At 35.4% G+C, this 27,747-nt stretch overlaps 1 protein-coding gene, 1 long non-coding RNA gene and 3 other non-coding genes across 5 annotated transcripts in view; 3 read left to right on the top strand and 2 right to left on the bottom strand.

Moving 5' to 3' along the window:
* toc (toucan) overlaps nt 1–27,747 on the bottom strand; it is a 109,748-nt gene that overhangs the window by 28,336 nt on the left and 53,665 nt on the right. Inside the window, exons 3-5 of the mRNA XM_089257575.1 lie at nt 24,181–24,290; nt 6,744–6,878; nt 966–1,139 (exon numbers count right to left, since the gene is read on the bottom strand). Of these exons, the coding sequence (XP_089113701.1) occupies nt 966–1,139; nt 6,744–6,878; nt 24,181–24,290 (419 nt within the window). The remainder of the gene's footprint in view (nt 1–965; nt 1,140–6,743; nt 6,879–24,180; nt 24,291–27,747) is intronic.
* On the top strand, nt 3,783–3,853 carry TRNAG-GCC (transfer RNA glycine (anticodon GCC)). The gene has a single exon. It is a non-coding gene; the product is annotated as a tRNA-Gly (tRNA).
* TRNAG-GCC (transfer RNA glycine (anticodon GCC)) lies at nt 4,124–4,194 on the top strand. The gene has a single exon. It is a non-coding gene; the product is annotated as a tRNA-Gly (tRNA).
* Nucleotides 4,752–4,822, bottom strand: TRNAG-GCC (transfer RNA glycine (anticodon GCC)). Its single transcript has one exon. It is a non-coding gene; the product is annotated as a tRNA-Gly (tRNA).
* Nucleotides 19,571–19,929, top strand: LOC149091822 (uncharacterized). Its single transcript, XR_016196425.1, has 2 exons — nt 19,571–19,627; nt 19,703–19,929. It is a non-coding gene; the product is annotated as an uncharacterized LOC149091822 (long non-coding RNA).

Raw genomic sequence — 27,747 nt, forward strand, 5'->3', positions numbered from 1 at the left:
ATAAATCGATTTCCATTTAACTCAGTTCTATGCACATCTAATTTGATATATTTTCAGTTTCGCACAATTCATAAACCCTTAAAGCCACCAAAAGACTTTAAGAGCTGAAGCTTCAAGTTGAACTCATGAAAATGCTGTGAAGCTTTGCAGCACAAGTTCACGAGCTGCAACACACTGTATATATGTATAGTGGAAAACCAAGTTCACTAAATTTAGAAAAAAAGAGGCTAGGCCTTGGTTTAGCCTATGCATTTAACTAATAAAATTTTGGCTAAGCTTTTGAAGTCAAAACTGGCAAAACTCTTAATGCAATTGCTTGAATGTGCAACAAATATTTGGCTTTTAGCACACACACTCACAAAGCCAAACACATTCACACAGAGAGAGAGAGCTCTATTAAGTGCATAATTTGCTTGCATGTTTGCCATTGAAAATACATTAAGGCGTTTTTGCACTCCAAGCAGGTGTCGCCAGCCAGTAAAGGCAACAAATACAAAATGAAAATGAAAATTAATTAAAAAATATACATATACATATATCTAAGCATACAGCACACAGGTACACATTATGTTAGGCGTATTTATGGCACGCCGCAAACGTGGCATGCCCCACCGAAGGCTAATTAGCGGCATTAATATTAATTAGAAAACTTGCGTCAAGATGAAAAACTTTTGAAACAGCCGCAAAATGAGCCCAGGAGCTCAATTTGTAAGCGTGTGTGGGTGTGAGTGTGTGTGGGTGTGTTGCAAGGTTTGTGTAACTGCGGCAAATTCTATTGTTGTTGTTGTTGTTGCTATAGTTGTTGTCAAACGTTGAAAAATTACTTTAGATTTGCTTTCACAAATCGCAACAATTGAACCAAACGGCGAAACGATTCGATTCGATTTTGATTATCAAATATACAAGTACATATATATGTATATAGAAAATATATATAATTTCATTATTGTTATTGTTTGACTCACCTTCTACAATGACTGCGGCTAAAGTTTTGCCATTTTTGTTATTGTTTGTTGCATTTCCTGTAGCATTTTTCACGCCTTTCTGTTGCGATGCTTTTGTTATAAGTTTGAGGGGTGTGTTTGATGTAGACGATGTTGTTGTTGTTGTTGTTGTTGTTGCTACCGAATGACGTTTTTCTGCAAAAAGAGAGAGAGAGAGAGGAATAGATTGATGTTATTAGAGCGATAACTGTTAAGGATTATATTTACAAAACATATGTTAATACTATTCTTTCTTACTTTTATTTATAAACATAATATTAATGATGTGTATCACAGATGTTTACAACGATGTATAATAGATTGTTTTCGAAGTCAAAATTTGTCAGCTTTGAATAAATAAAACTCACGATTAGATTTGCTGCTGATTTCCGTTTTGGGCTTATACCATCTAAAAAATCGTTTAAAAAAGTGGCCAAATTCCATTTTCAATAGTCGCGAAACATTCAAGTATAAAAATTCAAATTAAAATTATATAAAGATACACTAAAAAAAATTTTGGTAAACAACAAGCAAACAACATATGCTACAGTGCTTGCTACGACTAACAAGATTTTTACCCGAGGATTTGAAGAGGAAAAACCAATAAGTGAAAATATAAAGGAGTCAATTGTCAAGTCTGGCTTAACAAACAACAGCAGATCAAACAGCAGATCAATATGTAGACCAGAGTACAGAGTTTTATAAAACAGCGCCTAATGAAGAAAATAAACACCTGTTGTTAGCAGGTGGTAGAAGGGATAGCAGATGCAAGGGCGAATTGCATAGCGCAAGCAGTTCAATCGTGTTTCTGCAGCATGTTGACAAACAAACCAATCGCAACAAGTGATAACAACAACAGAGGGAGGCTTAAATCAAGCAGTTCTGCATTGTCTTAGCAACAGCAGTGAAATGTTGCAAAGAAGTAAGCAACATGATGTTAAGCAATGGATCTTCAGCTAGTTCGGAACAGCCCAAAAGCAGAATAGATAAAACTTTATTCCAAGCAGTTGAAGATTGGCCGCTGGTATTTATACAAAAGCACATATAGGCATGCAGTTGATTAACTGAAAGTTTATTTATGTACCAAGGTGCGATACATATTTTTAATTATATTAAGAGCCTTCAAAAGCAAATGTAAATGTAACACGAATTCTGCAGAATTAACAGCAGCTGACAAGCAGTGCATTTATAGACAAGCAGACAAAAAGATGAAAGTTTAAGCGAACAGCGCATACTCATTCAACAAAGCTACTTGAAAATGGTTGCACAACTTCTTGTAAGCAGTTCATGTTGCTGCAGCATGTAGTCAAGCAGCGCTGCTTAAGAGAGAGCAACACAACATAAATAAATGCATTTGCTCTTAGTTCTCTTCAGTCATACCAGTTTCTCCTGCAGAAATAATTAGCATAATTTACTTTTATGTGCTCGACGAGCGAAATGCGAGTGCGGCGAGGGAAGCAGCTGCTGACCAGCAACGTGTTTGTCTCTACCTTGTTTACTTACTCTTTTTTCTCTACGCTATTTGGTTTTTCCTTCTTTTTTGCTCAGTATTGTTTTAGTTAATTTGCGAGTGCACGACAAAAAGTTGTCGCGCGCTAGCTCAATGCTAACCGCAGCTTTAGAAGAAGAAGCAGCAGCGGCAGCACCGCTGCAGTAAAGCGCGACAAAGCAGAGTCGGAAGCCATAAATGGCTAATACAAGTCTAGGCCGCAATGCATACAATACACCCAAGTCGCCAAAAATAGAGGAAACAACATAAACAAAGAGCAAAAAATAATAATAAAGTAAGGGTGGACTACAGGCAAACAGTTACTGCTAGCAAATACCCTGGAATCTAGTTTAGAGGTGGTAGTCGATGAATTTTTAGTTTTTGCTTCCTAAAATGAATTCTCTAAGAATATTTGTTTATTATATTAATATGCTACACACTACTTCAGAACTGAGCTATAAAGTAGTTTTAGCTGAATCTTAGCAGAGTTCGTTACTCAGGCAATGCTTTTTAGGAATCCAAACTTAATAGGCTCTACTTAACTCTCCGAAAACCTACTCTAAATATACCCTTTCACCCATTTTCAATGAGTACAGGGTATATGAAAACACAGAGAAGTTGCAATGTTGCGGCCAATGTCAGGCATCAAGCGGCGCCTAAAAAGCAGCTGCCAAGGCTAACCACAAGTAAAAGCAGAGACAGAGGGAGGGAGAGAGATAGCGAGACACACACGCATGCAGCACGAGAGAGACAAAGAGATAAGTAAACACTGTGGACAGGCGAAGTGCCACTGAATTTTAAAGGTTAAGCAGGATCCTCGTAGCAAATCAGTTTTTGTTTTGCTCTATGCTGATAAGCAATTAGCCACTGATCAAGTCTAACCGGATCTGCGGTGCTGTGCAGCCTGTGAACAGATTGAAAGAGGTGACAAAACGCCGTCACAATTAAGCCAATAAAACGTAAGCCTCCGTCCAAATCGATAAACATATAAACGTGGGCCCATTCAGCGGCACGTTCGTTCAACCTACGCGCCTGTCCACTGAATCTTAAGCAGGTTAATTGCAAAATTACGTTCAATTTGCAGACGCGTTTGAAGAGTGCGCAAGAGCACAGCCCCGATGTGTGTGTCCAAAGACCCTACGTCTATAAATAGAAACTGAGTCTTATCTCTCTTTCTGATAATATTCGAGCAACTGGCACAATTGGAATGTAGCAGCACCCAAACTACTTGACCAGCAGGGGGCAAGAAGAAGACAATGAGAGAAGAAACAGCATTGATGTGCAGAATTTGGGCAGAGATTTCCAAGAAAGCATCGGTGGTTCAGTGGTAGAATGCTCGCCTGCCACGCGGGCGGCCCGGGTTCGATTCCCGGCCGATGCAGAAATTACTTTTTGCACCTTAATATCACTACCTACAAATTGTAATCGATATATCCAGGGTATATATGTAAATTCCACTTCTTACCTATATCATTTTAGTTTATGGAATGAAAATCTTACTCTCTTAGCAAAATGAATTTATAATCCGCCCAACCCAATCAAAGTTTGTTGAATTTTAACTTTATGCTTAAGAATGGTAATATCCGACTTTGTTTTGATTATCGTATCTCCATATTTAATATTAGCATATTTGTCCACGATGATGTCAACAGCATCGGTGGTTCAGTGGTAGAATGCTCGCCTGCCACGCGGGCGGCCCGGGTTCGATTCCCGGCCGATGCAACCAACTTTTTTGTTCTTTTATTTACTTTTACCTACTTTTTAAGCTTAATGGTAAAAGATGCATATCTTCAGTACTTAATTGCCGTAAATTACAAAAGAAATAATAAAGGCGGCCCATTGCGTGATGCCCAAACTAAACAATAGGCCGAGGTTTCAGCATTTGATTGTGCGCTTCCCTATGGGAATTTGCATATGCAAAACACGTTTCTACAATGCCTTTGCTTGTGCCTTTTGCCTATTCGTATTCGCATTCGTATTCGTATTCATGTGCAAATAACTGGAAAAACATGCGCAATAGTGCGAGTAAATTTAATTTAGTCTGCCACGATTGCGGTGCACTCGGCTTTGCGGGCAGACGAAATACACTAAAGTAGAATATTCCAGTTGAGGTTGAGCGAGGCATGGGGTTTGCCACTTAATGCGACAATATTTGAGCAATTTGCTTGACCGAAGGCAGGGAAACTGCAAATAGCTCAAGCAACACAATGAATTTATCCATTAAAAGTAATTTATGCAAAAGCAAAGAGAAAATGAACGGAAGGAGCAAAAAAATACTTTGCATCGGCCGGGAATCGAACCCGGGCCGCCCGCGTGGCAGGCGAGCATTCTACCACTGAACCACCGATGCTTGCATGGAGATCCACAGAGTTGACGGCAGAAGAGTCGGAAAAACTAAAAAGCTGATGGAAAAACTTGAATGCTGTGGAGCCAGCCAGCCACAAATAGCAAGTTTTCATTTGAGCATAAAGGCCCATGTGTGCGTGTGTGTATCTATGTCTGCGTGTGTGTGTGTGTGTGTAGCTATATGTATCGGTCTGTGATTGTCTTTCATATCAGCATATATTATATTTAAAAGCAAAAGCACTTTTGATTATTCAACATACGAAATGCCAAGTATGGCAGACGAGCTAATGTAATTATGTATTACGCAACGATTGATTGTGAATTGAAATATGAAAACATAAATTGATATGTGAAGCAAGCGATTTAAAAGGTTTTCAATTGAATTATGCCACAGGCCTATGTTGCACACTGTGAAATGAATGTGTAATGAAAAAGTTGCGAACACATGCCTAGAAATATATATAATAATGTATTGAATGTGATTGATATGAGAATGCCGAGTGCTGCCAGAGCTCAAGTTACTATCGAAAATGCTATATGGTTGAAGAGCTTACTATATCATATAGCTTGGGTAAATTGCCAACAGCATATTATATCAATATATGAACAAAAGTTTGCGTGATAAATCCAGGAATAAGATGTATACAGAAGTACGGAAAAATCATTAGTTAGCTTTCTAAAAGAGAGTTCAATGCTTTTATTACTTTAATTTACATAACCCTTTATAGAGATAATACCTTTATTTATGATGAATCTCTGTAATATTAAACCAATTTATTATTTATGTTACATTAGATTCCAGCTAAATATGATATGCGCACAAACTTTCTGCCAAAATCTAGTGTAATGCAATAATCTAAAACAGAATTCCTCCAATTGCTGCGCCCTTGACCAACAACAACTCTGAGAGTCCAAGTGAAATTGGCAAATCATTTTAGGTTCAGGTGTGCGATGATATTCAACTTCTCTTTTGGGTCATGCCCCCAATGAGTGCGCACCAACGGTGTAGCAGATATTTGGTGGGCGTGGCGAATGTAGGCTGACCACCGTTAGTTTTCCCCGCTGGGAGTATGCGAATCAAAGCAGCAGCAAAAGCAAAAAAAAAATCTGGAGCAAAAATTGTTTTTTCTAGGGTCCATTGCGATAGAAATCTGTGTGCAGCAGCCAAACGAATTGGCCAAAAAGCTGACTCACAAACAGCCAAAATCCGTGACTCATGCAGGGGCCCAGCGACAACTGAATGATACAGGAGCTACAGGCACACACACACACCGATACATATACACATATATGTACATATGCAGCTACAGCTACTGAGCCACTCGGCTCTGCAGACCCCCATCAAAATTGAATTGCGAATGTGTCAATGACAACTGATGCGTTTGGCTTTTTATCTTCTCTTCTCTTTCTTCTCCCTTTTTTTTCAAGTGTATTTCGTTAATTTTTGGGGAGTGGACGACTCTTTATACTATACTATATATATATACAAATTGCCAAAGCTGATGTCAGTCATTAAGGCATTTTTTTGTATTCTTCGAATGAGACAAATCTCCAAGGCTTTCAACAAAAAACAAAAATGACTTCACTTTAAAGAGGTTTAAATCGTTTAAAAAAATAATTTCATATTTATAAAAATAAATATTCAAAGACAAATTTAAGGTAGGGAGTGTAGATTAAGTTTCGATATAGAATATATGGATAGATGTATGACATCAGCATAAATATGATCTATTTTTACTTAAAGTAAAAAATATATAGAAAAGTAAAGTACTTGTTGATATAATGTGAATATTATATGTATATCATATTTATATCTCTTTATTGTAGTTGTATTATTATTATTTTATTTATTTATTTATTTATTTTTCATTTTAAAATTTCGTTATACCATATATCAATTTTTTATATAAATATATTTCACTTACGTATAGCTGTTGGTGTTGCTGTTAACGATTTATTCCACGATGATTGGCCCTTGGCGGTCTGCTGGGTCTTTGGCGGCGGTCCCAGATCCGTGGGCGATATGCTTAAATTGCGCACATCCCGCTTTTTGGCAGCTCCTGCAAACAGAGACGAAATTGATGATGAGGCGACAAGTGAAAAACTGGTGACATTTTCACGCATATTTGCATGTAATCGATAAACGTAATGCTGTCTAAATTATGCGCAAACACGTCGGACTTTATGCGCTTTGCATTAAATAAAGGCAACTCAGAGAGGCAGCGAAAGAGAGAGAGAGAGAGGGAGGTAGTGAAAAGGAGACCGCATCGCACTTTAAAACGTTTTCCCCTTCGCTCTTTAGATGCCGAGAGATTGCCCTGCTATTTGCATTTCAATGTTTGTCGATTAAAACAAAGCACTTGCACATAATTGAAGTATCCAGCTCCCCCCACTCTATCTCTTGAATTTTTTATCCCAGCATCCAACACCAGGAGGAAATGTGTGAGAAAAAAGTGAAGGGATAAAAGGGGTGAAATTATATTATATTATGCGAGTGCATGTTGCCAACGCCAGGGGCGCTTTATTATATCAAACATAATGTACACAAAGCATTACGCTAGCCAGACAAACTGGGAAGAGATATGTAAGCTAGAGATATCATAATGTTGCGGGTTCTCAGCGTGAAGTTGCTTTGATATTGAGTTGGTTTTTTGTTTTTATTTGGGGGGAAGTCTTTTAAATTGAAGCAAATCTGTAAGCATTTAAGAGTTGATAACGAATTGAATTGATGGAAGTATTTTTCACTGCTTATAACCATGTGAACTCGGCTGTATGGGAAGATAACTTGTTGAAATTTGGTATAGCTGTTGCTTCAGTATTGCATAAGGCATATCTAACAGAAACGCGGGGATTGTAGCACTATATCTATAGTTTTTCCATGACAGCACTTATGATATATGACAGTTATGATATCTATATATCATATAGCGCGATGATTTCTGTTTCTCTTAGTTATACTTTATACATATGTGTGCTACGAGTGCCAATATTTATCCGTTTTCTGTGATTCTACGACTTGTAAGTTCGTTTATCTTATATCATTTCATATTCTATCCATTATCTCTTAATTTCATATTACTTTTATTAGTAAACTACTTTTCTTAAATATTATTATCATCAGAAATTTTGTGATTTTATCATTATTATTATCCAGTTTGGTAATCTAATGATAGATAACTCTATATATATATTATATATATTATATTATAAGCTAGTGTAATACAAACTACCATATTGTGTAGCACAATTTACATATATTCTACTAAATTCTCATACCGTATGATTCATATAAACCAAACGAATAAATGTTTACCAATTACTACTACTATTACTATATGTATTCACACTATTCACTCTAATATAAAGCATATGCCTTAATCTAAAGTCTAAACAGTAATAAATAGTTCACATTTACCCCAAAATCTCACTTAAATTAAATTTTTCACAGAACAGACAAACTTTTAGCTCGAATCTAGTTAAAGTTTTTCTTGGCTTTCGGCAGCCACAAAATTCGCACTTGTTATGGCGTCGCATTCAACATAATTTGCTGTGGCAACTTCATGTTAAACGATGTCTGCATGGTGCAACGCAGCAGCAACAACAACAACAAAGGCGATTTGCACAGCTGCATGAAATCTAATAAATTTTATTTTTAGCTGTCTGCTAATTGCACTAGACTCGGACTCAGGCAGGAGCTGGAGCTGACGCTGGCGCTGCTGCTGTTCCTGGGATTTGAATGCGAGTCACAGCAGCCCGTTGCACGTGTGGATTGCACCAACTTTTTATCAGTGGTGCAATGGTGGGCGGCACTCTGCCTGCCTGTCTGTCCACCTCACTTAAGCCGCATAATCCCCTTTGCGGCTTATCAAAAAATGTGACCGCACAGTCAGAATATTTCCCAAAATTTGTATATTTCCTTTTTTTTGGGAAAAGCATTTCAGTCTATACTATATGTTTAGTTTTTGTGCATGAGAATGTTGCTAAAATATACATATATGTATATAATCTAGCCCCTGTGCAGTATAACATAAAGCTTCAGTCCAAATAAGAAAATTACTTTATTTAAAATCAATTTATGGTGTACAAAGTATACAAAAATCTGAAATAATTAATCTTTAAACTTTGCAAAAGAACGATTATGATTAAATTTAAATATAATGAGAATATCATGATAATTATGCTATATATGTATATGCGTATCTTTGATCTATGTGATATGGAAGTTTTGATGCTGTATTGAAAGCATTCATTATGATAAATATTTCGGACTTCAGTGAAACGTAGATTTACTTGGGCATATTGAAGTCAGTTGATTCATGTAAAAAATATTAAAAATATTTAAATTTTTATAATTTTTGTTTTAATATAAACAATTTAAATATATTTTCCCAACTATATACCTTTGCTCTCTATATATATTATTTCATTATTATTTATTTTCTATAGATACAATTTTAACAACCATTTCTCAACGCTAAAAGCGTGTGAATTTCTGCTTAAATTTGCAATTCATTATTTATTAATTATATTTTTTGCCAGTGTGCAGGCAATTAGTGTTTACTTCTTCAATTGAAATCACACACATTCCCACACACACACACACACACATACACACACACACCTTTATCGAAGTGATCGTAGCACTTACCTTTTGTCACGCTCTTGGCACGTTTGCCGAAGCTGCCAAAGCGTTCACGCTCAATCATTTGAGTGTGAATATATCGCTCGGAATACGAACGCGATAATTTCTCCTTGGAGCTATGGGCGCCCATTTCGTTTGAGTATAATATCGGGACTAATATATATATACGTATATATGGCTATGATTAGGGTATTGCCTATATATAGATCTGTTACAGCAACTTTCACACACAAAGAGAGAGGCTCGCCTCACTCGCGCTTTCACAATCTGCAACACCCGCGCCGAGGACTTTCATTTGTTGCTGTCATTCACAATGGTTGATTGAAGACATTTTTACTTTTTTTTTGCGCTGTTATCACTTTTTATTGTGTTTTCTTAAGGTTTATTATCTCACTTTTTTTTGACTCTTCTCTTGAATAGTTTTCAGTTTACATTTTGACTGCAATTACGAGTTCATGATTTTTGGACACACTTTTTCTCTCTCTGTATATATGTATATACATATAACTGTTAATTGCTTAATAACCGTTTCAATTAGCCACTTCATTTAACGGTCAAGAGCGCACTCAAGCACAAAAATGATTTTTCCACATTATACCCTATAGACATAGAGTGAGGCAATGGGGTATATTAGATTTTGTGTTTGACTGCATTATAATAAATTTAGTTTTGGGTTTTGTTCTCAACTGTTAAAAGTTAATTTCATTTTCAATTTTAAAATAATTTTTTTAACCAATTTTTTTAGAGATATTTTTTTTATAATATTTAGAACTTTTTTTTCCCCATATAAAAAATATTTAATATTTTTTCTTTTTTTTTAATTCAAGCATTTAGTCAGTTGAGCTTTAAATTCTTCATAAACTTGTACATACTAATATAATTTTATATATTTTCGAACTATGGATAACTATTTAAAAGCTCATTTATGTACAGGGCATCTTTCAGTATTTCAACAACCTGACTGTCAGCCATTAATTAAAAGATTTTTATGACGCATTTTTATGGAGCATTTAAATGCTTTGGAAAATTCAATGCATGTTGAGTATGTCTATTTAAATAGTATGAAAATCCAAAAGCTTCATAATTCAAACAAAACAAAACAAAACCCAAATATTTGACTTAAAAACAAAACATTTGAAAGGGGAGGCAACATGGTCATCCGCAGGAATTTCGCAACACAAATGTCGTCTGTTTGATAAATTGCTGCAGCAGCTGAAACGACCTCAATTTTCCACTCGTAGACCTAGCTGTCGTCTGGCAGGTGCAGTCAGCAGCAGCGGCTACCTCATCCACAGCCGCAGCCGAAAACTATTGCAACAGGCCCCAAATAAATCTGTCGACGATCTTCCAACGCCTCGAGCTAAATTTCCAATGCTCCGCGCGCACCGACGACAGCCTCTTGAATGTCATCATAACTTATTAGCCGCCTGGAGTAGGAGCGAAATGAGCTGACAAATTGCTCGCCAGCATTTGCAGAGCCTTACAGCTAGAGAGCAGAAGCAATCGAAAAAGTACCTGCTCATAATTTCCCACTCACAGCTGTAAAAGCATAAGGCACTCAAATAAAAAACTGGGAAATTCATGTGCGACAGTCGAAGCGCAACCTCATTGCTATAAATAGTCGAGATGTGCTCTTTATGACCCAGAGGGAACGACAGGGGTGGTAAGTAGAGATTGATGTAATACTAGAAATTAAGGGGAATGTAATACAGGTTGATCAGTGTATAATAAATGTATTATATATATTTCTATTATATTTCATATCTGATAAGACAATATCGGTAATATAATATATAATATATTTTAAATATAATAAAATTCTTAATAACTCAGACAGAAAATTACATGTCTAAGCAATGTTAGCCAAGATTATAATACCAAAACAATAAGGGGACTGACAATTCTCTATATATAACGGACCAAAAGCGAATGTTAAGAGTTATTGCTTCAGCAACCTCCACTCAGATCTGGTAAGACCTCAAATTAAGACTTTAAAAACGTCTATATAAGTTTTATAGCTCAAATATGTATATATATTGATATACTGGGTCAGCCAAACTTATAAGTTACTAATTCAGGTCTCTATCTGTTTGCATTAATCTAAACTTTAAAAGTCTCGAGATCATTTTTTTTTTTTTTTTCAAAATTCACTTTTTAGCTTAGACATATTGCTTAAGCAGCCCTCGCTACGCTTCAGTCAGCCAGGCACAAGCCGTGTAGATGACATTTCGGCCAGCCAAACTATAATTAGCCGCACTTAAAGCAAAGGTGTTCCGAATCGAAGCAGAGACTAAGACAATTGCTATGCGAGCAGCAGATAGATAGACAGCAACATACTAGATGAGACTGGGTACGGGTCTGAGGGGAAGGGAGGCAGCTTCTACTTCTCGGTGGAAGTAGGTCTAAATTTGGTGTCAGTCAATTGGAAAACTTGAGAGCATAATTCACATGCTTCGAGTCGGCCTCTGTGGCATCAAATGCCGGAAATGTTTCTGAAACTGAAAGCGGAAGTTGCGGCCCATTCTCAAGGGCATTTTCTTCGGTCTCGCTGATACGATGATGCTGCGGCGGCTCCATTTAATTAAATATGCAAAAAATCGAATTTGTGCTTTAATTAAAAGTTGCTGGCGCTTCGCTGTGTGGGCGCGTCTGCACTTTTTCGTCTCGACGCGACTGCAGACAAGCAACAGCAACAGCAGGAGCAGTAGCAGGAGCAGCAGCAGCGAAAGCAATTAATTGAGCAGGCATGAGGCTGAGTGAAGGTAGATACAGGTGAGCATAAATATGCATAATTCAGGGAGCGCCTGAGTTGGCAGGTGGCAAGTTGCAAGTGGCTGTTGGGACCATTTCCACACAAAAGCCAACGACAGGCAGTGGCCTCAATGGGGCGTAACTCTAGCCAAGCAGAACAGAAAAAGGGTATGCAAATGGGGCGAGAGAAGCAAGAGGATTACTAAATGTAGAGAGAAAGAAAGAGTGAGAGAGGGAGAGAAAAGCAAGAAAAGCTGTAAATGAATCAATGCAACTGAGTTAAATACAAATTTCTTTGAAAAAGAGTTAAATGGAGTGAGAGAAGCAAGGAAAATAGTAAATGGAGAGAGTGAGGGAGAGAGGGAGAGTGAGAGGGGGAAAGAAAAAAAGATAGAGACAGAGAAAAAGAGAGAGAGAGAGAGAGAGAAGGAATGCAAATGAATTAAATCAAAATTTCTTTTAAAAATAGTTTCGCTTGAAAAACTCCTTTAAATATATTTTAATTATTTAAAAAAAAGTCTTAATTAATTTTTAATTATAGTTCGAAAATCCATTTCATTTTGAATATAATTAAATATATATATATTTTATTTCTTTTTAAAAAATTAAGTTCAGCTATTCAAATTTCCCACACATACGTTATTAAAGCACTGTATTATATTTCTAAATAGTTCTTCCATATCATCATATCAAATGCTACTTTAAAATCCATAAACTGCAAATAATTATAGCTTCCCTTAAGTTCCAGTAAAATCCATAAAACTTCCATTTAAATTCACATTTTGCAGCCAGATCAAGAAGAGTTTTACGAGCTTTGTGATTTTTCGCCATTCATGTGGCAATTAATTCCACACATAATCGTTAAATGATCGCCCAGACCCGTGGCATGGACATGGACGCCAACAGCCGAAACGAACTATACAAATTGCAGAAAATTTGATTATGCCAATGGGCGACGGAACGAACACATGAAGTTATGAGCTTCAACTGTTGCAAAGCCATAAAACCAAATTGTTGAGTTGAATGAACTCACTCAACACAACTCTACTCAACTGAACTGAACTGAACTGAACTAAATGAACTAAGTGAACCAACTAGTCAATAAAATTAACTATACGCAAAAGCACTTGCTATTTATATTTTATTTTTTTATTAATGTGCCGCACATAAATATAAAAAAATCGTAAGTCATTAAAAGCAGCCACAATAGGCCAAAAGAGGCGACTCGGGCAGGGTGTACCGGACATGCAGAGAGGGTATTCCCGGTTAGGGGTATTCAGCCATGTCAAAGAGTCATTAAAGCTCAAGCACAAGCAAATTGCCAGCCATGGCAAATGCAGCTGCCATTACATGGAAATCTATTTACATATGTATATATATATACATCTACAATTCTGGTAAATATTGCTGTATAAAGCAAATTTGAATTTTTATTTAGGATTTATTATGTCTGATGTCATTGAAATGTTTATTTCCCACTATTTGCTCCAGTAATTTCATAAAAACTGCACAGGGCCAACAACCAAATTTAGATATTTGACATAGATTTGTTGTGTGTCTTTAATACGCTGTGCGCATTGTAAATAGCGCTTGGGGTATATTGGCTAATAGGCTAAGCGTTTTGAAGAAGATATATTGAGCATGCAAAAATAATTAGTTTTGACTAAAAATGAAATATCATCCAGTTATTTAGCTTTTATTTGATCTAAAATGCTTTTCAGAGTATATAAAACTGGATGTTTTATATTTGTCCATATATATATGTATGTACATACATATGTATGTTATTATTAATCATTACCTTTTCTTTAATAGTATATATTACTCATTACGCGATATTTTTTTTTAACAATACAGAAATATTTATATTTATATATCTCTTATCAACTTTAATAGCTATTTCAATATTTTATATTCTCTAATGTGTATACTTTTTCTACACATATGCCAACCTCAAGGGGTATTTTCTTAGTCACGCATATCACGCACATTGTGCAGCCTTCGTCTGGCGTCGAGTAAATGGCAACTGCATACAAAAGGCGCAGCGCGCAGGCAACTGCATTCATAATGCAATTTTATTTTTAAATCGCTGGCTGTCATCTTGCTTTGGGGATATTTCTTCTCTCTCTGTCTCTGTCTCTGTCTCTGAGTCTGTCCCTCGCCCTCTCTTATTCTTTCTCTCTATATTCTACCATTTGGCTCCTGGCACACTTTTCGAATGGCAAGCAAGTGGCGGCAATTTGTTACAAAAATATCCATTTGCATATTAACATAGATTTAGACGCAAGTAAACTCTGCTTCTTTTTTTCGCTTTTTTGTATTTCTTTAGATTGTTGGGCCACAAAATGTGTGAATATATAAAGCAAACACTTGCAAAATGGTTTCTGGGTAAATGACACCAAAATCTGAAAAAATCGGACTTGCCAAACAGCAAGTGGGACGCTAATTTGTCTAATTTGTGTTAAATAAGTCAACAGAATTATTTTAAAAATATATTTTCTCTTTGAAAGAAGTTATGCAAGATGTAAGAGATCTTTGGATATTTAGCAAAAATTCATACTAGCTTGAAGCTAGAGTATAAATGTAAGATTTTTGTATCAATCAGATTCTTTCTCATTCAAAGTTCTGTTAAAAGTTTATATATTCCCATATATATAGTACAATATTTTTTATATTCATATATTTTTCAGATATGCCGATTCCTCCGTCAACTTTCTATTCCAAGTCTCATACATTATTATCATCAGCTAAGGTCAGTTTTCTCACACGGTTAATATTTCTTGATATATTCGAGTATCATTCAAGTGTTTTCACTTTCTACATAACTATTTGAAGAATCATCTTCACAAAACGTGCTCATAGTTTTGTTTGACAGATTTCTTGTTTGGATTTTCAAAAGCTAAAGCCACAATGACAACAACAACAAACTAATCAGCAATCATCGTAGACATTGAGATACAAACAAGTCCATAAATGAAAACAAATGAAGACAAATCTTAGAGTGTTTAACTTAACTTAAGTGTTTAGAGTTTCTGTATCAAAAATAAACCCACGTCTTATATATGATAGTTGATTGAGATTCCAAAAATCTTGGGTTTGATTAAGTAGGAAAGTGCTTCTTATTTTGGCATAGAAGAAGAAGTATTCGTCGTTGGAAATTCGGAATCTGCATTCTATTATTACTAACTAGGTTACCTCTGCTTATTAATTCCAAACTAATTCACTTTAATAATCATTTTATATGTTTAAAAAGTAGATATTGAACACCATTACGTACATTCAGAAAACATGCGATATCTGACAAATATTGTAACATGCTTAACAATTGCTTACATATTTTATGTCGTTTTTCAGATACTATATGTGCCTTACTACATGCTGCAATGCAGCGGCTGTGATGTAAGTATAGAAAAGTATATAAATGCATATTTTCCAGAATTATATAGATTCAATATAAACTCGTTTGCAGAGCAATTGGAAATTAGTAACGAAATGTATGCAAGAGCCGCGGCGCTGTCTGTCAACCTACAAAGATTGTCGGCCTTTGTGCATGCAATTACGAAAATGAAAGACGATTACAATTGTGTAGAAGCTGACATAATATATTTATCATGTGAGTTTCTATATAAAATTGATGGCAAACTACAAATGAGATATTCCAAATATTTGTTTAAGAACTTTAGCGAAATACCAAGTATTTTTGGGCTTTAGCATTATAATTTAAGCATTTGTTTTAAACGAAATAAAATGATTGATTTTAATCGAAAAAAACATGAAATGAAATTTAGGAAACAATAGTAATTATAAAATAATATTTAAGCAAGGTTCGGCTGCCTCTACCTAGTTTTTCTTTTATGTTAAAGCGCATCTACTTGAAAGAAGAAAAGGTTTAACGAGTTCTTAATATATTCAATATGAATATGCAGCTTGATTGACAACCAAATCAGTTGAATAACTCCCATTAATCTCTCTCTCTATATATGGCAACAACGAGGAACGGTAGAGTCAAGGTTTTTTCAATAGACCGGCATGATTTTCTCTCCCTCTCTCTCTATGAATTTGTATTTAGTGAGTACTTGAACTTGTCTAATGAATGGCGACAAGTTGTAATTGTTGTTGCTTGTGTTGCTGCTGGCCAAATGTTTCCGGCTGTCTTGAGTTGAGTTTTGTTTTTGGATATCGTTTAGGCGGCGCACGTGCGACCTCCAAAAGCAACTTTGGCACCCTGCGAATGTGTCTGGGCACCGTTGGGTCATTAAATTACAATATGAATGACAATTGCTTGGCCCACAGGAAGTGGCAGTGGGTAAAAGTTGTCTGCGCGCCCTCTAACGACACATTTCATTTATTAAATTAAGCCGCTTTCAGCACGGGGGTTGAGTTACATAGTTTTGGCCCCAGCCACTTGAGGGCAAATGCACTTTGATGGGCTTAGGCCAAGTGGAAAGCACTCGAGTGCCGAGTTCACCATTTTCACCCATCCCCAACCCAACTCGAGGCCTCTAAAAGCCTTGCGCTGACTCAGTTTCATATGCAAATTAGCCGCAAGACGTTGCATGCCTCCGCATATCGAAGTCAATAGAAAATGCATTGATGAGACGCAGACAAAGTGCCTCAATGCAGCAGATGCCCCAGGCTGTAGACACACACGCAACATAACTAAAACATATAGATAGATATGTACGCATAGAGAGTCTCTCTTATCGCATGACCATTCAACAACTCAACAGCAACAACAACAACAACAATCAACATTTGGACCCAGCTGCTGGTGGCTTTAACCGGTGCGATCAATCAAAAAAGTAAACCAAATGCCGACAGCTAAACACGACGAAAAAACAAGCTAATCATAAATGCAGAGACTACAAAATACACTATCATCTACTCTGGCCGTGGAGCATCATAAAAAGAAATCATCAAAATGAAAGAATATGTCAGGAATAGACGGGTTTGATTTAATTTAGGAAAATTCCAAAGCGGAATAAACATAAATGCGAGGTAGCAAACATCCTCATTAGAGATCTTAACTAAAGAGGAAAGAGCATGTTTTGTAGCTAATATTGTAGGTCGTTTGAACTACTTGGAGAGCTGTACATAAAAGTATTTAATAAAATAATAAAAATAATAAAATATATAAACTACATAAATTTAAAAAGAAAGAATTAAAGTCTGTTTTATACCAGAATATTTCATATATATTGTTTATATTACAAGAAAAATTTATGAGAATTTATACATAGATATAATATCTGATATAAAGCTAATAGAACTAGTACCATGAATAAAAAAAATTATAGTTGTCTTTTAAGACATATCAAATAGACTGTGAAATATATATGTAATCAAAAAATGATATATGTATATATATCATCATATACATAAAACAAACTAATATGTCGAAATACTTCTAGAAACAAAACTAATATTCTTTTCCAGTCCAAATACAAAACATATTTTTTAATTCCCCATCATTATAGTCAGGTTAATTAACGAACAGAACTCGTGCCATAAAACTCAATTCAGAATTTACAACATTTTCACATTATGCACAATTTACAAAAAAAAAAAGAGACGATATGGGGAAAAACGGCCACGAAACGGTTTTAGCCTCATTTGCAATTGGACATCGTCTCTCGATTCGAAATGTCTCCATCTTTTTACGATGGCCCCACAGATCAAAGCGTATCGTTTGCTCAGTTAATCTGTTAATGTGCTCGATCGCTACATATTTTCGATTTTTATGTTTCTCATTTCAGTGTTGTTATTTTTTCTCATTAAGTTTCAGTTAGATGTAAAGCCTTTTTACATGGCATAGGATTCAATCTAATGTGTTTACACTACGCTACAAAGTGCTGGCCGTTTTTCGGGACACGCAAGAATTGAAATGCGATGCAGCAGCCGCAACAGCAGCAACGACAACAAACAAATATAACAAGCAGTCGTCGTCAAGATGATCAGCACACAAGAGCTGACAACAACAACAACAACAAAAGAGTTGTTTGTTGGTTCACTGACCACTGGAAATGTGTTGTTGTTGTTGCTGTTAACTGATATGTTGGCCGGCTTTGGAAAAGTGCTTCAGTTAGCTCGCTCTTAGCTGCTTTTGCATACACGTTCACAAAATCTACAATGGGTATATTGGTTTTGTGGATTACTTTGGTTATGGAAGTCTACAACCTTATATTAGACACGTGAAGTAGAGTTAATCAGGTCAGAATAAGACTAATAAATCGAACTATTATAGAAATACTAACTGTTATATTTTTGTTGTATTGTATTTTAAATTATTCTACATTCATTATACGAGCTATTAAGCAAATTTTTATACAAGCTTTTATACATAAATATATCTACTGGATTTTTGACTATATATTTCTACACACTAGTGTATGTGTTTGTCATATATACTGTATTAAATCATAAGAATCCATATATAAATATATTAATAACACAAAAAATTACATAATAGATATTAATTTTATATTATTCTATTTCTATTTCACCTTAAGCACTGCACGAGTATTGAAAAGTTGTGCATACTCAATTAAAAATCTCTTATTAGTTAGTGTTAGCTAGCTTGGCTTATAAGCGCTTCATTATGCCAAAATGAAAAGTGCTCGAGATTTCAATGAAAGAAAGCCAGGCAGGCGGCATTATGCAAAACATATCAGACAGAGAGAGAGAGAAAAAAAAAAAAAACAAGAAAAACTTATCTCCCCCTCACAAGCAATGCATTTTGCCGATATGCATTCAAGTGAAAGTTGACGGCAAATTTTTTTTTTTAATAAATTTTAGTTGCACTTTTTGATATTTCCTGAGGTAGTTTAACAATTGCAAAGGGCGTCAAATCGTTGGGCGTTGCCGGCTGATTAACATAATTATTGCTCTCGTGATTTTGTTTTCCTTTTTCTTTTGGAGGAAACAAGTGTTTCATATGCTGGCCTCAAGGGTTGCAATCAAATTGTTCCCTTTGGCGTTTCAGTCTCTTTTTCGTTTTTTATGAAAATTTGTAATAAAAAAAAAAAATAAAAGAAATTGATTTATGGTTTCAATTATATAGTTAACCGCGTCGAAGCCGTATCAAACTATACGAAAAATTTTAAACACAAAAACATTTCAGTTCAATGGGTTAACTAAAATAAAATATTTTGTAGCAATATTTGCGAATATATTTCTAGAAAAAAGAATAGAATTTAAATTATAAAATATATTCTCCACAAATAATTTAATAGATCTTTTCTGTACTTTGCTTATCACAAAAACCTTTTAGTAATATCTGCAAATATTTGCATAAAAATCGGAATTCCTTCTGCTTTTTTTTTTTTTTCATGCAGAAAAAGTTTTCTGTTCGACCCTGGCAAAATAAAAATTGAAAGCAAAATGCGCTCAGTGAGCTAACGAAAACTATTTCAAGCGGTAAAATGTAACATGATAAAATTACTGTAATATTTTCTTCATGATTTTTTCCATTTTGTGCAATACAATTTTTAGAGCATGTACTTTTTTGCGATGAACAACGCCTACAATACTTTCTCGCATACTTAAACGCAACAAAAATAAATACTGAAAAAAATTTCGAAATATCAGAAAAAATTGCAGTAAATGAAAAAAAAAAAATCAAAGAAAAGCTACAACAGGGGAAAAAAATTTCTGTCTAGCATTTTACAAATTTCCCACATAATTATAAAGCGCCAGCAAGCGAAAAAAGAAGAAGAAATGAAGAAGAATGGCATGAAATGCAATGCAGCAAGAGAGTGCGAGTGGGAGAGCAATAGGGCCGCCGAAACAGTGCAGAGTAAATGAAAGCACACAGAAAAGCCAACGTCAACTGCTCAAAGCGTCTGCTGACAGACAGCTGAGCTGAGCTCTGCTCAGCCGAAAGGAGTCAAAGGGAGAGCGAGAGAGAGAAAAAAGGAGAGCGTACGCAGCGTCTGAGTACGCGTCGGCAGAGGGAGCAGTACAGCTGCGGTTACGCTTGTAAATCACGAATGCATGTGCATGCAAGTGAGTGCGCGAGAGAGAGAGAGAGAGCTCACAAATGCAAATATGATAATAATAATAATGTAAAAAGCACAAAGCACGTCAAGTGAAAATTAAGAAAGAGCAAAAAAGAAGCCGCAGCGCAGACAGCGCTCGACTACATAATGAAAATAATAGCCGTCACAATGATAAATATACGCTCACACACACACGCACACACACAAACGGGTGTGAGTGCACGCAAATACAAAGATGCAGTTAGCTTTAGAAACAGTAGAATTACGACTGAGAGAGAGAGAGAGAGAGACTACATCTGAGTGCAGGCAGTTGTAAATGAAGCAGTTGAGAAGTCTCTCACAAGCGCCGGAAACAGGTGTCGCACTTGCACTTGTCTAAAACAACGGGAACACAACTTTACATTATTCATTATTCTCTCGAGTGTTGCTTAATCGTTAGCAAACAGGATGATAAATGGGCGATCGAATTAGAAAATTGATTAATACACTCTATATAATTTCTATTTCCTCTTCTACAAGTTTTTATTGTTTTAACTATTGACAGCAGTTAATTCGATAAACGCTCTAGAATATATAACAAACTAGAATAAAGTCTAAATCAGCATCTTAACAGCAGTAAAATTATTTAGCTATAGCTTTTGTGATTCATAAAGTCTCTTTCAGTTTTATAGTCATTCTCACTAATTGTGATCGCATCATACCCCACGTAATCGAATTTTGCAAAATAGTTATATCAACATTAATTACTTTTTCGCAGTGTTTCGCTTATCTTTGTCATACGGAAGAAGAAAGACAAGTTTACAGAAGACAAGTGTTGTCGTCGCTATCTCTTTAACTAAGCTCCTGCTACATTTCTATCGATAACAAGGCAAACAGAATCGATATCAGCAAATTCCTGTTGTCCGCTGCTGAAGAAGCTGAGACGCAAAAGTCTCTCCATCACAGCCAAACAATGACCAACCGCTACAACGGACCAAAAGAATCAACAGATCCACATAGCTGATCCACAGAATAGAAATCTAAAGTTCACATCAAATTCGACCTGATTTGGTCTAACATATTTTCTGCTAGTCTTAATTATCATTAATCATATTTAAATATAAACTTTCACATTTATGTTAGCTTTTTAGCATTTGAAGCATTAATTTAGTCCGTTTTAGAACTTGTTTAAATAAACACAGAATGAGAACAGAAAACTGACATAATTTATGTATTGTGCCATTTGAATAAATATATATCAAATTTGGAATACTAATCGAATTTAAATCAGCTACTATGTCAGCTATATAAATATTTGGAACCTGTCAGAAAATATATTATATCATCAAATAGAAGATATAATATGAAGTTGACATTTCAATAATTAGCCATTATTCGCTAAGTGATACGAAATCATATGAAAACCTGAAATTTCAACCGCAATGCAAAAAACTGGTTTCAAGAGATATAATAAAAATAAAAATAAAGAACAAATATTTTAAATTAAAAAGTAAGCCAATTTTAGGGTAAGTATATGAAAATGTATAGATAATTGGTTTATTTATTATTATTTTTATTTCTATTTGATTTAATATAAATACAGTTGAATAACAAGATATTCTATATTATTTCAGATTTTCCATACATTCGCTCATTTTCTTTTATCTGCTGTACTTTACAGTATTCGTCTATTATATAAGGCATAAGAACTTAAGATCATTATGCGAGCTCAACGGCAAGAAAAAAGCCCTTCCTACTTAAAGCCCGCCTATTTAATGAATTTGATCTCGAACCTTATAGAATGAAGCACGTTTCTAGCCTTAAGACCGTTGCCTAGGTAAATGAACTTGCAGACAAAAGCTAACGGCGCTTAACAGAGACAAATACAGCAGTGTAAAAGAGAGGAAGTCAGCGAAAAAAGAGAGAAAGAGAGACGGAAAGGGAGAGAGCATGGCGTGAGCCCAGACTGTGGCAACAATTTTGCGGCTGTCGTGAGAACCGATGAGCCGACTTTGCCACAAACTGTAAACTGTAACAAAATGATTAGCCGCATAATTTACTGGCCAGGGCAAGACGTTAACAAGAATCAGACGCGACTGACTGTCCGACTGACTGACTGCATGATTGATTGATTGATTGATTGTTTGGTTGCCCAAAACTAATGCGAATTCTTGTTCGTTTCGTTCACTTTTTGGTTATTCAATCAACGCACGACTCGATCGCCTTGAAGGATAGGCTACCGAAAACAAACAGAAAAAACCAAATACGTTAAGAATTTGTGGGGCATATACGACTAGAAGATACCTGGCTATGACGTAATCGAAGTTTATATAGTTTATATATATATTGAAACAAACTTGCTTGAGCTATATCTCTTATCACTTTAATGAGTATACTCGACTAATAGATACCCTAACTCAGACTCAAGCTCAAACTCTGCAAATCTGTTTATTATTAACCATATCACGTACGTAGAGTAGACATACAATTTTATATGTGCGGAATATTTAAGCTTAAGCTACCACAGATCTGTTATAATACTCATGACTTGTATTGTGGGCAATACAGACTGATATTATAAGCGTATTATAAACTCTTTTGACATATGTGCACACTATAAATATTATCAAAACTCTAACTCTTACACTGCTCGAGTTCCTTGAGCACAATGCACACAGAAATGAAACAAAATCAGAAAAGCATATGAAACCCAAATGACGTCAAATGCAGCACAACAGCAGGTAAAAGCTCAAGTTAGGTTTCAGGTGTTTTTATCTTAAGTTCGATTGTTTCATACACGCTGAATACATTTTCAGAAACCGGCATACTTTAGAGAACAAAACCCGTTTGTTGCTTTCAATGAATGTGAGCAAGAGAATTGGCTTGAACCCCTATTGCTATTCGGTTGTCCAATAGGGTTCAGAGGGCTGAGCAATGCGTAATACCCAAACAATAGACCCAAAACGAATTTGTAAAGCACTTCATATGAAAATATATCTATATATGCATATATTTTATATATGTTTTACTTATTATTTCACTTTGATTTCACATGCGTTTTACATTTGTATTTTTCTTCTTACTCGATTCGCACAATTTGTTGTTTTCTGTAATTTTGCAACACTTTATTATGTTGGCACGTGTTAATTGCGCATTTCTGGTTAAAAGAACGCGCCATAAAACACGCAACGCACGACAGAAAATGTTGTCGAAAGTAAAATGCGAGCGCAACCGGCGAGCGACAACATTGAAAACTCGCCGCAGACTAAAGAGACGTCGAATGGAATTTGTGTTGTGCCGTTTTTATCGTACGCTGCAGATACATTTGTATCTAGATACACACGACACGCTGCCACTGCTGCTCGTTGCAAAGCAACTCTTCAGCTGGCCATGCAAGCAGCTGCTCTCCAAAGAAAAGAAATACAGACAGAAAAAAAAAAAAGCCGGTTCGCTTTTTATTATAAACTATTCTGTTTTGGCCATTTGTTGAGCTTGTTTTGGCCGCAGCTAAAAGGGGGAACACAAAAAATACAAGTTCCATTTGCTCTCTTAAATTCTCAAATGTTGCAGCAACATAAGCGCAGTTATGAACTGCTTACCAAATGCACTGCTTGCGTCGTGTCTTTGAGCTGCAGTGATCGCTGCTTGAGAAAAAATGTAGCATACATTTGTGCGGAGCGAAAATTCGATTGTCTTGTATTCGTTACTTGCATTAAAGTAGCGCAATATTATTTGATGTGTATTATTTATATTTTTCCAATATATGTATTACAAAATATACTTCATATATTTACTTAGACTGTCAAGTTACTTAAAAGTTTTTGAATTCTCGTTTTGCTTTTTGAAGCAGCTGCAATTGCTGTGAAATAATTGTTGCCTACTTTTAGGTAGTTCAGAAATTCATTTCAGTTGCTTTCATATAAAAAGCTTGTTAATACTTTTCTTATAATATATATTCACATTTTCTACATATTCACAGTAAACTTTACTTACGCAGTGGAGTTTTCGCCAATTGTTTTGGGGAACCGCTGCCATTGCCATTGCACAAGGAGCTCAGATCGCTGTGCGAGCTCTTCTGGCTATCCTTGCTGTAGGAGCGACCACTGCAAAGAGAGGAAATAAAATGAAAACATTAATGACAGCGCACTATTAACTAACATATTGTTAACCTAAGTTATATTATGTCACTTCATGACAAAAATTAAATAAAAATTTGTGAAATAAACAATTGTATTTGGGCGAAACTTAATGAGCGTGCAGTCAGTTCATATATTTCTTGAATTTTCAATTGCTTTTCGCGCATTGTGAAAAACTGCTGCCCACTCAAAAATGCGCCAGGCTGTGAATATAAACGAAGAAATACAATCGTAAAATGCAGGTGAAAATTTCAAGTATACAGAAAATCAATTTGGCCAAAAAAGAAAAGCGAAAAAAAATGCACGACTTATAGTTTATTTCGCATTGCAAATTTCCCTTTTACAGCTGTTTTTGACAGTGACTTCCGCTTGAAGCGTTAATTGAAAATGCAGTACAAAAAAAAAATCAAAAGAGGCTACAAACAAAATCGTTGGGCGGGGAATTTTTTGCAACATTTTTTGCTGCTTTTGCAGGAAACGGACGAACAAGCGAATAGCCAAAAGGAATTAGCATTGCCAACTGTGTTTCCGTTGCCAGCCAGCGGCGGGCATAACTGTAATTTATGTGCAAACAACAATAACCACTGAGCAAATACCAAAGTTGTTGCGCCGTTTGCAGTTGTCAACGCGCCGACATTTTTCTAGCCATCTTTAGCTACTCTACAGATGGGGTACTCTAAATATGTTGTGAAATGTGTGAGTGTAAATAGTACATGGATATTCCTGAACTAACTCTTTGAGCTCAGCCTCTGTTGAAACTTTCTCATTGAAAGTTGGTAAATCTGGCTTGTCTTTGCCTTAATAATATAATATGTCAAACATTTTTGGAACAGATAATTATTTCGTATAGCTATCACATCCAGCTTAATGTTCGTTTTAAGTTGTCAACTCAATGTTCAGTAATGCTATACATTGCTATCTATATATTGATTTAACTATAATTTGTATTGAAATCATTTCAATAAGGCTTTCACATGCCAGTTATTAGAATTTGTTATAGAATTTGCTTATGTGAAATCTGCTTCAAGTGAAGCTTTCTTAATGAAAGTAACTGTAGCTGTGTATTGTTTTCTTTAAGGTGCTGTTTATAACAAAATCATGTGGCTTAGACTCACACATTAGCCTACCTATCACATCATTTAGCACATTGTGAACGACTTCTCCCATACGAACTCATTTTTAACTTAAGCGTTTTTGTTGATAATTCGTTAGGCTTATAATCCCAATATAAATGATTAAAAATGATTAGCTTTAGGCAGACCAATCAGAACTGACCATAAATCTAAACTTTAGTTTGCTACAGCTAGTTTTTTTCTTTACCATTCTTTATCATATGGACAAAACCATCTAGTTCTCATAGCTATCAAAGCATTTAACGCTACATTAGTGCCGCTCTTAACGAAATTTGGAACAGTTATTTGTGATTTGTTTGGGAATGGACTATAGATCATAAACAATAAATAATCACATTATAGTATCTGTTTTAATGCAATATATCATATTTTCGGCATATCTCTCCAGTCTTCATATTTCATTTATCCTCACATAAGAGACTCAAATCAAAATCGAGTTTTCTGTAAAGTAAAGTACAGTAAATACACATATCTGTCTGCTATTCGAAATGCTTGGAAACAGTCCTGTGCATAATTTTATTTGATTAATTTTTATATCAGCTTCATAATACTTTTCCATTGCACACCCAAAGTGTATTTAGGTTTCACCAACTTTTTTCCTTTATTATTCCCCATTTTTTCTGGTTTTTTCTTTTTTGTGCTGCGCCAAGTGAAAAATGCCCCGTTCATTGCATTTAATTCAATTTTCTTGTTGTCGCATAATTAAATGCAATTATAACGCAATTGTCAGTGCATCTGCACCTGCTGTCAGCGAATCGCTGTCCCCTCGCCCAGCCCATAAAGGAAAACTACTTTTTGCCACCATCCGGTTATATGTAAGTCGACATTTTGCAAAAAATTGAATTCAATAAGAAAAGTTGACTGCACCCCAATAAACAATGTAAAGAAAACTATTTAACATTTAATGGAGTTTAAATGAAAACTAAGTTTTAATGAAAATGAAAACTAAGTTTTTATTCTATTTTTGCAAACATAAAAAAAAAATTATAGAATAAAATAGGCAAAATACAAATATAAATGGGAGACAAATATTTAAAGAAAATATATTTAAAACAAAAAAATGAAATAAAAGAAGAAAACTATAAGAAAAATATCTATAAATCTTAACTGCCCTTAGCCATAAATATGGATTAAAAAGTCCGTCTAAGCTCCATTCGATCTGCACAATAATTAACCAACTGAAGTAGACTCTACTTAGACTCTTCTCTAAAATTGGGACAGAGAATATGCATGCTCTCTCTTTCTCTTCTCGTCCCCTCGTAAAAGAGGGACTGACAAAACCGGCAAAGCTCATATGGTTGCACTGTGGCTGTGACACTCGAGTTTACACTGCATATTTAATTAAATTCTTTGCATTTGCATTTCATTAATAATGCATTTTAATTACACTGCGCACAATTCCCCTCAACGCCGCCGACCCTTCCCTGTTTTTGGTTAACGTCTGTAACGTTTTCAGTGGCTGTCGATGATATAATAAATATTTATAACAAGCGTCACGAACGCAATGCGAAGACAGAAAGCAACATCAGCAGCAACAACAACAAGAGTTTGTAAGCTATTTTAAAGTGCAATTTGTTTATAACTGACTCTCACTATCTCATTTCCTCCCACTCTCCCTTTGCCCCTTGCCTCACTCTTTCTCTCTCTCTCCCTCTTCACCACTTTAGTTGGTTTTTTTGGTTCTTCGCCTTAATTTCCGCACAATGTTTACGCTTCAGTTCACTTGGCGGCGCGTCGATGCGTTTTCCTCACAACGTTTCTCCATTTCTCTTCTTGCTCGTTTTGCATAATTAATTGCATTCCCTCAATTGCTAAAAGTATCCAGTCGCGCCCCTCTATCTCTCTCTCTCCCTCACACACACACACACACCTGCACTTGTTGTCTAATGCAATTTGGACTTATTACAGCTGCATCTGCATCTGCAGCATCTTTACCTGCTTCTCCTCCATTTTCCTCTGAACTTGACAGTGAAATCATGAAAATGGTATTTACGCATTTTCATGCGAATTTTCATGCAATTTTCTGGCAAGAAAATCTGAAGCTAGAAATTGTTATTTCAAGCCACATTAAAGTGTAAATGCAGCATGAAATGTATAAAACTCTGACTAATTAAAATAAACAGCTCTGTAAGAGTTTAGAGTTGGTTAAAAATAGGTTGAAATTAAATTGTGGGAGGAAGTACTTTAGCAGTTTATGAAAAGTTTCATAAGAATTAAATAAATAAATAGATTTGTGGGGTTGAAAATTAAAAACTTTGATAATTAGGGATTTTCAGAAAAAAATCTATTTA

This window comes from Drosophila navojoa, chromosome 3, assembly GCF_054131105.1.
Source record: "Drosophila navojoa isolate 15081-1374.11 chromosome 3, UAZ_NAV_1.0, whole genome shotgun sequence".
NCBI lineage: Eukaryota > Metazoa > Arthropoda > Insecta > Diptera > Drosophilidae > Drosophila > Drosophila navojoa.